At 36.9% G+C, this 13422-nt stretch overlaps 1 protein-coding gene across 1 annotated transcript in view; it reads right to left on the bottom strand.

The window, feature by feature from the left end:
* The window catches only part of LOC100879475 (uncharacterized), a 128215-nt gene extending 119433 nt beyond the window's left edge, over positions 1–8782 (bottom strand). The window contains exons 1-2 of the mRNA XM_012279216.2: positions 8629–8782; positions 8316–8417 (exon numbers count right to left, since the gene is read on the bottom strand). Coding sequence (XP_012134606.1) covers positions 8316–8382 — 67 coding nt within the window. The 5' untranslated portion in view covers positions 8383–8417; positions 8629–8782. The remainder of the gene's footprint in view (positions 1–8315; positions 8418–8628) is intronic.
* Positions 8783–13422: the final 4640 nt, after the last annotated feature.

Here is a 13422-nt window from a genome sequence, read left to right as displayed (position 1 = left end):
ATATTAGAATTGCATCAGTAATACAAAGCAGAAGGTAATTTCCGATATTCTCAATAATTCATATTCCATGCTCCTGTGTGATTTACACACATCTACCTACTATGCTCATTAATTCGTTTCCCACGTAACGCGTTTATTGCATCGTTCGAAATCTGAACTGCTTTGATCACCTCACAATAACGTTTACCTCGCATAATGTTTCTTTGTTCATCAAACAATTCTATGAACATTCAACAAACAATTCTACGAGCATTATTTAACAAATAATTCATAAGTTTCCTTGTTATGTAGCAAACAGGGTAGAGAGTGTAACCGAAGAAACAGAGGGTTGAAACTCTAAGCGTCGACTTTCCGGAAGTCGCAAACAACATCGAACTTTTTAGACGTATAAAACTTATCTAACCGTAGCAGTCGAAACATCTGGTTCTATTGAATCGCACGTTAAAGCTTTATCCGCGATGATCTCTCCTCTCACTCGTTAATCTCTTCAATTAGCATTTAGCTACGGCTTAACTTTGCTCTCCATCAAGGAGCAAACAAATCGTACACCGATTTGCAGAATAACGTTATGGTTTTTCCTTGATACGATCGTTCGCACGGTGTCCTCTGAAAGTATGTAACTAAATACGCAATATTCTACTGGCAAATCGTTCGCTGGTGAGAATCTAGATGATTCTAGAAAACTGAAACAATATAGGATAAGGTATTTACATGCGACGTAAATATTAACTCGACATGAGCAGTTTATACAATATAGCCTGAAATTATATACAATAGGTCGTATAAGAAGGAAATTTTCCCATTTCGCAATCTTTTCTGAAAGTAAATATCAAACGTTTTGAATTTTCACGTTTTCAAGACTTCAAATGACTGAACTTGTTTTTTAAGTACTAAAGGTTGCTGAATTGTTAAATTTCTGGAGAAATGTTTCTAAATTTCGATATTTCTAAATCCTAATGACGCTACGTCGCCATAGATACTATAAGCATTGATATATGCCAATATAACTTACAATTTGATGTACCTACACTCAAATACTTCTGGATTTGGATAGCCCCAATATCTACATACTAATATCTCGACGTACCAAAATCACTCCACATTGATGTCCCTATGGATTGATATCCCCACGTACCGATATCCTTACGTACCGGTATCTCTACGCCCCGATATCCTTACATGTTAATATCTTTACGCACTGATATTTCTATGGGCCGATAGTCTTACGCGATAATATTCTTACGCGTTGATAACCCTATGTACCGGTGTCTCTACGCCCCGATATCCCTATATATTAATATCACTACGCACCGATATCCCTATGGGCCGATAGTCTTACGCGCTGATATCCCTACGTACTGATATTCTTACGTGCCGGCATCTCTGCGCCCCGATATCCCTACATATTAATATCTCTACGCACCGATATCCCTATGGGCCGATAGTCTTACGCGATAATATTCTTACACGTTGATAACCCTATGTACCGGTGTCTCTACGCCCCGATATCCTTATATATTAATATCTCTACGTACCGATATCCCTATGGGCCGATAGTCTTACGCGCTGATATCCCTACGTACTGATATTCTTACGTGCCGGCATCTCTACGCCCCGATATCCCTACATATTAATATCTCTACCAATATTCTTGCACGCCGATACAGTAAGCTTCCCAAATCGCCAAAATTCCCAAATTCCTAAATTTCCAAATCTCCAAACTACCTAATTCCTAAATTGCCAAAATATCAAATTCGAATAATTTCCCCAAATATTCCCTACTTGAGCGAATCGATTTCGCTTCGAAAATCGCTTATGATCTATGTTCAGCACGTGAAACCTTCCTCCGTTAGATTTCTTTGACATTCTCGAGACACATTGAATTTCGCGGGTGTTGTGTGGGTACGTGTGTGTCGTAGCGAAACGATTGGTGTTCACGGAATACATGACGAGGTGGAGTGGTGCCACACCCACCCTGAGGCAGGCCTGGTACGAGAGACACTTCAATGCCAAGAATGCGACGTAAAAGTGGTTCCGTTTCGTTCCGATCGAGCCCGAGGTTTTGAGCGGAGCCGTTCAACAAGCACGCGACTCGCTCCGACTGACCGCTCCAGCCGTTTTCTCTCCTCGCTTCACGATTGGTCGAATCTAACCGACGTTAAAGGTTAGATAATATCCGTGATCGTGTGTGCCACCGTTTCATAGCTGCCCTTTTCCTGATCCTTGCTCGAAAGACACATATATTGGCCATTTCTAACGTTGGAGAACGGGCAGAAGTAAACGGTCAACTGGACGCGTTCAGCACGTACCAGGTGGTCGATTTTAATACTCTGTATGCTTTATTTGTTGTGTAATTCGCAGCGTTTTACTAGCAGTTTAATAGAAATTTTAGTATCAAACGTGTAGTTTATTATCGAATTAGTTTAAACGTTGAGTCACGTGTTGCTGTTCATTGTCACATTTTACCTACCTGATCAACGTGAATCACATTTCAACACAGACTTGAGTTCAATGTCGACTGTAATTTGAACAATTTATCACTACATTTATCCTAACATTTGAACACTCTTTTATTTATCTTAACTTTGAAGTAGTTAACTCTGACTGGAAATTGTAGAGAATGTTGTTGATTAAGGCATTGTGTAGATTTGCATAAATTGTACATATGAAGATTTATTCGTTATACAAATCCACAATATTTTATACCGATAAGTATGTGAATATATGTATAATAGTGTAATACTAGAAGGAGTTTGATGAGTAAGAAAGTGTTGGCGTTACCATAGTCCATTTCCCCACACGTATTACATAGATTATGCGACGTACCAAATGCTAAACACGAATCATGATCCGCGCTGAACATTTCCCCGTAACTGCCGGTGCGAAGGTATTAATTTTCGTCGTTCTAGTTTTTTAGTAAGCACGAGAAATTCCAGCCTACCCTGCCAAGTAATTATTACAAATACCGATGATGTAACGATACACAACTTTTTATCGGAATTAACGAAAAACTAACCGCGGACTAACGACAGTTTAATGAATTTGCGTAGGTTTTACTCCGACATTTTTCAGACATTTCAACGAAATGACTTTTCAATTTAGTTCGAAAGATTTCTCTCGATACACGAGTAAGGAAATGCTTAATTGATTTGCATCGTCGCCGGCGACAAGTTGCGATAATGACTGGAAGGCATCCAGAGGATTCCCTTGAAACTCAAGTTCACGGCGCGTCTTTCTCGTGGTCTAGGTTAATAAAACTTGCATCATCGTCCGGCGAGCAAACGGTGAGACGGCCGAGGATCGTTCAGACGAGTCGATTACGTCATTGAAGATCGTTGCACCGTGTTGCTCGTCCTCGATCGTGCAAGATCACGGATCGTCCTCGAGCGGAGAAATCAGCCTCCACTCTTCTATAGAGTCTCGATTCAATATTTCCCCTGAGTCATCCGTTTTATGAACACGTAACGCTTACGACAATTCTGAGCGTGAAATCAAAAGAATTCGTCGTAGACGGAACTCATTGCCATGGGAGAAGAAACTTTGAAGACGAAATCGAGATCTTACAAACTGTAACTCTTCAACTATAATCTTCAAACTATAACTCTCCCAAACTATAACTATAGTTACCTACACTCATATAACGTCAGACGTATCGTGGGACCCGAGCTGCGCCAAAGGGAGACGGAGCTACCCGATATACTACTCTTATCACGAATCTCACCCCGCTGATACACTCTGTTGATATGCATCTTTGAAAATCTCACTGTGATAATAACGAGCGTAATTCACCGTGAAATTTAAAAAAGAAATTAAAATAAATTAATATTCTACGAGCTCGATCCTTGATCATACATGAATAATGGACATGTTTAATCATACGAAAGTAGTTATAGGAATAGCATAGCATGGTGTGTGATAATAGAAAGCTTTAATCACTTGAATCGATTAAGAGGATAAAAAAATATTACTTAATTTATTCCTTCTTCCTACTTGCATACAAAGGCATTCGCACAATATATCTTAAGGAAGTATGGCTGACTTTAATGGTCAATATTTCAATCAATGCCCAATGTTTCGCAGGGAAAGCGATAAACTGAATAGTAGAAAACAAACCACAATGAAGCATTATAATTAAGGCAGTTATTTTTTGCTCGTTTACCTTTCTCATAGCACTCCTATAAATTATCGATAAGTATGTCTGTTAGTTTTGTGCACTTTTTTCTTCGTTCTCTTTTCTTACAGTGTTTTCATTTCACGATGATTTTTAATAAATCCGTCAGAACGCAAATGCCTGTCTTTGAAATATTTTTAACAATTTATTTGAACATCTATCGCAAAAATAGTTTTGACGTTGATTTACTGCAGTTACATGAAAGTGCATACATTATGCCATATAACTTTGGTTATGACGTAAAAGTAACAAGAATTTATATCGATAATAAATTTGTGAACTGATTTAGTTCTTTATGGAACTCGGATATAAATTTATGGTTTACCTTCTTTTATGTCTTACCATGTAACATGATATATATCAATGAATCTTTGCATAGAAAAATGTATTGAACACCATGCAAAAATATCATATTCCATAAATAAATCAATTCACGATTTACGTAATGGTTATTCTAACTTTCAATGTACTCTAACTTACATATCGAAACACATGTCTAACTATCAATGAGTGTAAATCAATTTCTCCTTCTTAAAATATTCCAGAATAACGTAAAGTTATTCCTCAAAATGTTAAAAGCTAAGGAAATGGCAACGGACATTTGTCGGCACTTTAGCTCCGTCCCGGCGTAACAAATGGCCGGCGAAGAAACGCGACAGCTAATTAGAACGAAAGAAGGAAATAATGGGTTTTCGTTAAGCATCAGGGTACACGGGATTATGAAATATCTGGCGATTAAACGTGGCTGCACCTGTGAGCCCCATTTTTTACGGGAGTATTGCGACATCTCATCCTAACACCTCGATCGTTAGTCCGCCACAGGTGATTCCGATTTATCGAGATAACCGAGACAACTGCTCGACGTTCATAAAGGTACCAATCGCGATTCTAGCTGTTGCTAAATTGTAAAAGTAATCGTGCGTAGAATGATATTAAATGACAGGCATCAGTGGTGTTTGATTATATCTATCGTTGGTGAAACGAACTAACTGCGATCGATTTGATTAACGGTTATTTAACGCAATACGCGGCGTAGAAAGGAACCGGGAGACGGGAAAGGGTGTTGGTTTTTTGAAATGAAATTAGAGGACTTATATTTTGGCACATCGATATGCGGTGAATGGTATTGCATGAAATAGATGTAAAAATAGGAACAAAATTTTTTACGAAGAAAATTTGAAAATTTGTGAGTTCCTAAATTTCTAGATTCCAAGATATTTAAGTTCCTAAATTCTTAAGTTTCCAGATTTCTAGATTCCTAGACTCCTAGATTCTTACATTCCTAGATTTCTAAATTTCTACATACTAAGATTCTTAAATCACTGAAACACTAAATCCCTAAATTCCTAAGTTCCTACATCCCTAAATTCCTAAGCTCCTAAATCCGAAATTTCTGTACATGAAAAATGAATATTTTTAACCAAGAAAATGTAAGTTTTCGATTAACACAAGCTGAAGCTCGTTGATCGTGGAGAAGGTATACAGAAAGATTGCCGGTGTTTCTAAAATTGGTCGAGAAGAATTATTGCCGATCCGTGATTGCAATTAGGCGTTGAAAGGTAGATAACTATTACCAGATGGTGACGTATATCTAATTGCATGAATTTAAATGATCCCTATATAGCCATACTAATAGAAGCTTAATAGCTGGTGATACAAATTGAAGAACCCACGGGCAACTAAGTAGATTAATTAATTATGATAGCTATTTACGAAACAGTGGGTTTCAATTACAGACTTGCCCCTGTAATCACATCGACCGCTTTCATCTCCTTATAATTTTCATCAAACCTGTATATCGTATCTTCGGGTTTCGTTTTATTACCTCGCTATGCAGGCTGTGCCGTCTAATTAAGACCAATTAACTTAGATTCTAATTATCTGTGCTTAGAATACTAAATTAACTATTTTACGGTATAATGTCTGGCACTTCGACAGATTTCTTCAAGTATCTATATAATGTTACGGTTAACGCTATTTAACCCTTAAGTTATTACTAACGAAAGATTTTTTTATTCTTGGTTAATGTAAGCTATTAATTAAAATAGAAAATTTCCAATGCAGATTTTGCTCTATTTTTATATATTTTCCATATATTTATAATATTTCTGTGACTTCCAAAATTTGTGTCACAAACACATAAATCAGTATCATAAAAATATGTACATGTTACATCTTGTACACAGGATAAACCAAATTACTGAAATATATTTAAAAACATTTTTTAATACAAAACTGCAGTTTGCTATTTTAGGTACAAAAGTAATTTCTAATTTAATTCAGTATTACAGAAATACGATAATAGTTTCATTTCCTAAATCTCTAAATTTACTAAATCTGATTAAGCGCGTTAATTCGAGATTGTTGTAATAGGATGTTGCGACGTCGAATTATTAGAGGATCATCGCTATACCTAAAATGGGGAAGAAACGACTGGGAGATAAAGACGTAAGTTAGATCGATAAAACGTATTCCCACCGGTTAATATGATTCCAATTAATTAAGTGGACCGAGCGCGGTGTCAGGTTGCAATCGGGCAAGGGAATATCCCGAGACTGGTTGCGTTTTAATTATGCATCGACTCGTGGGACGAATCGCGCGTGACGCAAGGAGAGAAACTAACGATAAGGCGACGGGATTTTTCCACCCATGCACCAGGTGAACAACATCCGCCTTCTTCTTCGTCGAAATCACTATACGCCCGGCACGGACATTGCGAAACGATGTTTCGCGCGCGAATCATCAAACGTAATGTAACGTCGGAATGTAACGCGTTTATAAACTCGTGAAAGTTGATGACGTCCCGTTCAATGCTACTTATATACGAATTCGCGTTCGCGTGCGCTAATGATCGGCAATAAATGTAACACACAATTCGCTCGTTACGCAATAGCCCGGCTAGATTTAACGTGGAAACAAGCGAACCACGCGGCTTATCGTTACTCTTACGCTAATATCTACGATCACGTCAATCTGCAATAATATCTATGGTCGCGATTAACGCGAGAAAAGAGCGACGTGGAGGGTCGTCAGTCAGAAGTTGAGAGATTTCAGAGTTACGGGTTGGGGAGATTTCGGGACTTAGAGTGCTGAAAATGTGGGGATATGAGGATTAGAAGAGCTGGAACTTGGAAGACTTGGAAATTTGGGGGTTAGAAGGGTTGGAGATTTGGAAACGTAGAAAATTAGGAATTTAAGAATTTGGTGATTTGGGGAACTGGAATTTGGGGGTTAGAAGGGTTGGAGATTTAGAAACGTAGAAAATTAGGAATTTAAGAATTTGGTGATTTCGGGAGCTGGAACTTGGGAGACTTAGAAATTTGGGGGTTAGAAGGGTTGGAGATTTAGAAACGTAGCAAATTAGGAATTTAAGAATTTGGTGATTTGGGGAGCTGGAACTTGGGAGACTTAGAAATTTGGGGGTTAGAAGGGTTGGAGATTTGGAAACATACGAAATTGAAAATTTAAGAATTTTGTGATTTGGGAATTTCTGAATACAAGGATTTAAGCATTTGTAAATTTGAAGATTCAAACATTTCGCAATATGACAATTTGGTGATTTGAACATTTGCAAATTTGAGAATTTCAAAATAAAAAATATTAAGAGATTTGAAATTTAGAAGGTCGAGCATTTAGGAATTTAGAGATTTAAAGCGTCTGCAATGTCGAGAACGACATTTGGAAAGTTAAAAATTTGGAAATCTAGTATACGCGCAAACAATTATGAAAACACATAACATGAATATTTTTAAAAGAAGTTTTGTAATATCGCTACCTTACACAATGCATTACATTTCTAATTGTAGATAAATTTCACGACAGGGTAATGGTAAAGTTTCAGTGAAACTAATCGAGTTTTTTCCCAAGTGAACATTAAATATGTTCCGACTAAAGTACTGCCTCAATTGTCCGAATAGATGCTTGCGCGAATTTAATCGTTTTAGGTTAAATTATACTTTCAATTAAATAGTAAATCTGTTAAAGAATGCATTGTGTTGGACAAGAATCCCACAAGAATTTGTGTGGAGATATTATTCTAAACCAGTAGCGAAACTACTATTTTCAGAGTCAATAAATAGCGTAGGAAAGTTAATATAATAAAATTAGTGTAATAGAAAAATTTGCGGTAAATTAATGTACTTACCTCGAGTACTGCCGTTTCTCTTCGCTGTCATTCGGATCACGTGACATGTTCGACGACGCGACGCCATAGATTGTTCTAGACTTCCATAGCCAAAATGTTAAACTATAATCGAAAAAAATGATACAGGTTATTACGAGAAAGACATATCTACATAAATAGATGAGAGATTAACGTCTTAAATTATAAATAATCTGATAAGAATGAAAAAACAAAAGGACTCGAAAAACTTCTACTCTTTACGAAAAGAATACACGTTAAAAATTCTGCACATCGCGTAGTTTATGTAATATATTTTACAAAGTGAATAGCTTACTTTTCTTTCAATAACTTCGTGCTTGTTGATATTTGCGTTAATGGTTGTTGTTTGGAAGAAGTCTGTAAGCTCTCGATTTTGCAAAACTTCATTTTCTTCTCAAAAATATCCTCTTCAACTTGACACTGACACTACACGCAAAAACGACACTACGTCACAAGCTTCCGACGTCGATCGCGCAACTGATTTTGGGTAACCCGAAGACATCCGAAGGTAACCGAATAATCCGAAGTTTACCGAAGTTCAACCGTTTTCCCTCCAATTTTAAGGGTTTCTTTTGAAGTGGTAACTTGTGTTCGTGCTGCAAAAGTGTAATATATTGAAGTGTAATAAGATAGGCAGTGAACAGGTGCAAATTTTCATTTTGTTGCTTTGTGAAATATTAAAAATGTAAACGAAACAGTATCACGAACTGCTCATTCCCTTTTACATACAAACATTTCGTAATTTTCGATCGTTCTTCGCGCCGGAATATTACTCACGATACGAACATGGCGTACCATATACAAACCGATAACACCGTAACAGAATGATAAATCGTTTTTCCTTCGTTGACAGCGTTAAACGACGGTGAAAGTAAATAATAAAAGAGACGTGCGAAAAAAGTGACGATTAATCGCGTCGTGAATTTATTTCGATGGCTCCCGGTTACTCGATATCAAATTGCAGCGCACCTTGACATGCTGTTTATCACGTTTTAAAAGGACGAGATTGCAAGGACTTGGTGATCTACTTATCATGGTTCGTACCGTTTTACAATTTTTAAATATCGTTTTTTCATGTTGTTTTTATTCTCCTTTTATTTTTATTTTGGTTCTTCCAAACATTGTACATATATTTACATATTAAATACTGCTACCATTATCAAGTATTATGCATCCATAATAAGAACCGTTCAAGAACCGTAAATGCGGAAATTGATTCATATGAAAGCTCGCAGCAAGGCATTGAATAAACGAGGACTAAAACTATTAAACGCCTAAAATATCGTGTATTCATTATTCCGTTTCCATAAAAAAAGGGAGAACTCATTTGTTTAAAATTCTCCCATTACGAAATGGCGAACACCAAGAGAAATCGTTGTACCATGGTATTGTGCATACAGTTTCCGCCATTACAACGCTACAGGAAACGAATTTTTCCAAGTGAACCATAACGATCGACGTAATTCCTCCGTCACTTATAAATCGATTTACTTTGAAATATTGCAAATGGACTAATGATTCGCTTTATTAACCGCGAATAAACTACACTTTAACGTCTATTCCGAGCGAGATTTACCAGTTAATAACCTGTTACACAAACTTAACAGTTCGCGGTGTTCATCCGTTGTCCAATGGCCGTTGATAGCGAGTGGACTAGAGTTCCTAGTGTCAACCGATAACCTGTTCGAGTATCACGGAGAAAGTGGTTTGTGACCGACGAACCGTGATGTGGTAGTTACATTAAAACCATAAAAATCAAGCAAATGTTTTAACGCCTCTGCAAGAAATTTTGCGAGCCACTCGTTGCATAATTTCCGAAGAACAAGTTAGACTGACACGAATTACCTGAATTCGAACGAACGTCTCTATAATTCATGCGTGAAATCTGCATGCGTTAGAAATTCTTCTAATACCTGTACGTTCCTTTATTAACCTTCAACGCTGATTATTATGGGTTTATACAACGTACAGATTTTTATTTCGCTTTGTTAACACGGCCACTGTCATGTTATGTCCGAGAAGTATTCCACTTACTCTGGTAATTTTAAACTACTCTAGCGTTTCTGTTGTATTTGTGGGTTTCTATTATATAGTGTGGGCAGTTATCAACGTAATCGTTTAATTGCTCACCGGTAGTTTTCCGTTGAAAGTCAGATATTCAATTTCAGGTTAAGTTTAATTTCACTAATTATAGAGTATCAAGTAATAATAGTACTGAAGTAATAATAGAGTACTAGAATAGTTACTATTTTGTTATTTTATGTGTTATAATGTAACGAACGGTTGATTTATACTGTACCAAGTTAACAAAAGGTGTAAGTGTATGTATTACTGTACGAATTCGTACAGTAATAAATAATTAAAGTTGCAAATCGCAAATATTCCGGCATCCACGCAAACGCACGCGAGTTTTCACGTCCATCCTTTTACATCCGATTTCGCTTTCGAGAAAGCGACATTTTATCAGATCGATCCGCCGAAAGAAAATTTCTCTTTCAATCTGAAAATTCCGCGCTCGTTTCATGCGATGCGGAAAGATTGTTCTCTGCAATGAAACAGCGATTCTTTGAATACAATGATCCCGCATTGAACGCTCCTCCTTTTTCTTTTAAATCGTATTATTATAGCTTGATTATTATCCGGATGTTTCGTTAAACGTTGCACGCTCGTTGGATATTCAAAGTACCTTTTCCTTCCGTTAAACACGAGAGAGTAATTAATTTCTCCGCAGAAAAATTGCTCTGGCACCTTCGCGATAATTATGTGGATAGAGATCGTTGCATGCACGGGATGCTTGGCGCGGTATTTGAAACACCGTGCAACGCAAAGAAATAACTTTCGGATGGTTAAGATGGCTTTCGAGGATTTTGAAAATTTTGGAATTTGAGGTTTTAGGAATTCAGAAATTTGGAGTTGAAATATTGAAATTTATGAACATTTCACATCAGAAATTGACGAATTTAGAAATTTGATATGTTGGTAGTTAAAAAGTTTGAAAACTCACAAACTAAAAATTATGAACGAACATTTACAGTCGCAAGATGTTAACATTATATTTACAATACATTGGTAATAACAACTACTCTAAAACATTCCCTATACATTGTATGTCAAAATGAGGCTGTTACACTTCATCCCTCTCCAAAAGTACCTTTTAATTAACTCATAAATTTTATCAACCATCTGCAATTTCTCTTCAGAGTACAAAAAAAACGTCAAGTTCAGAACAATAAATTTCTATAACACCTAATCACGAAATGTAAATTGGACAGTTAAACAATGTTAGTTTAGCTAAGATCAGCGCAGAACGCGTTTCGCTGATAATTCCTGTTAAAATCGTAATCACGCGAGTTCTCCATAAGTCTTCTATCAGAACACGGATATCCTTGTAACAATAATTACACCAATTTCCATCCCGGCGTATCTTAATCAAATCGGCTGAAATTCATGCGCGTGCATACGTTACAGTCCCGTACGTTTCGTTCGGTTGCTTCTATCTTACACGGTTATTTCGCGATCGTTCCGACACTAATAGTACTCGTAATCGACGCAAATGTAAATGAATTTAGGATTAGTTTTCCATATCGCGGACTACAGAAAACTTAACGCTAATTAAACTCGTACGAAGTATGCTCAGAAAAGAGTAACGACGTGATGGTACGAGCCGACAATACGGCACGTTTAGTTCGTGGAATTTGTTCGAATGAAAAAACAACTCTACCAACTGGTTTTTAAACGAGCGTGCACACGTGTGTACGGTTAACGTGTCAACCTGTTGTCCAAACTGCGATATATCTCTCGTATCCGACGTCCTTCCACGGATTTCAACTCATTCACCAACTGTCAGCTTCATTCATCTTCCCACGTAAACGGCGACATACTGCAAATTATTTCTTTCGATAATCTCGGTAAATAATGGGAATCGAATCACTCATCAGGTGGAATAAGCTTTCTGATTTGATGATAATTATTAATTTCAATCTCATTCGATATGGATTATAGTGAATTATGGATTCATGAATATAATTTTCTTCTAGTGAATTAATTGTGGATCAGGTTTTTGAACTTTCGATAAAGGGATAAAGTTATCGGTATTTGGATTCTACGCATAAGTATATTGCAAGTTCTAATGAGTAGAAATCTGGAAATATCAAGGACATAGTGATATTACACATGTAATGATTACAAGGGATAAAACTATCGTTTGAAATATACATAATAATGTTGTAAGCATATTGCAAGTTCTATGGACTGAAAATCTGGGAACATCAAGGGTACATATCCTTATCATATGGTGATTATAGAGTTTCAAAGATGTGGAGATGTAGAAATCTGAGGACGTATTAATTTAGAGATGTAATAACTTCGGGATGTAGCAATTTAGGGATATAGTAATCCATAGCGACCTAGACATATAGTAATGTGGGAGTATATTGATTTAGAGATGTAGCGAATTAGGGATGCAGCGAACTAAGAATGTAGCGAATTAGGGACGTAGCAAATGAGGAAGTAGCGAACTAGGGATGTAGCAATCTGGGGATGTAGCAATCTGGGGATGTAGCGAACTAGGGAATTAGTGAAATGGGGAAGTAGCGAACTAAGAACGTAGTAATCTGGGAATGTAGCGATCTGGGGATATAGCGAACTAAGAATGTAGCAATCTGGGGATGTACCGACCTAGGGGCGTAGCGAACTGGGGAATTAGTGAACTGGGGAAGTAGCGTACTAAGAATGTACTAATCTGGGAATGTTGCGATCTGGGAATATAGCGAACTAAGAATGTAACAAACTACGGACGTAGCGAACTAAGAATGTAGCAATCTGGGAATGTAGCGAACTAAGAATGTAGCAAACTAGGGATGTAGTGAACTAAGAATATACCGATCCAGGGATGTATCGATGTAAGGATATAATAATCCAAGTATACATATTACAATCTAGACATATATCAATTTATAGACGTATCAAACCAACGACGTCTTAAAAATAGCAAACTTCAGATATAAAGACTGTGTATAAGGACTTATAAAAAAAGCACACAGAAAAGGAAATATAGCGGCAGTCACACGCAATTAATCCTTACCATAAT

Source organism: Megachile rotundata, chromosome 1 (genome assembly GCF_050947335.1).
Source record: "Megachile rotundata isolate GNS110a chromosome 1, iyMegRotu1, whole genome shotgun sequence".
NCBI classification, from domain to species: domain Eukaryota; kingdom Metazoa; phylum Arthropoda; class Insecta; order Hymenoptera; family Megachilidae; genus Megachile; species Megachile rotundata.
Note: the sequence above shows the minus strand (reverse complement) of the source record. Positions and strands in the feature narration are given on the sequence as shown.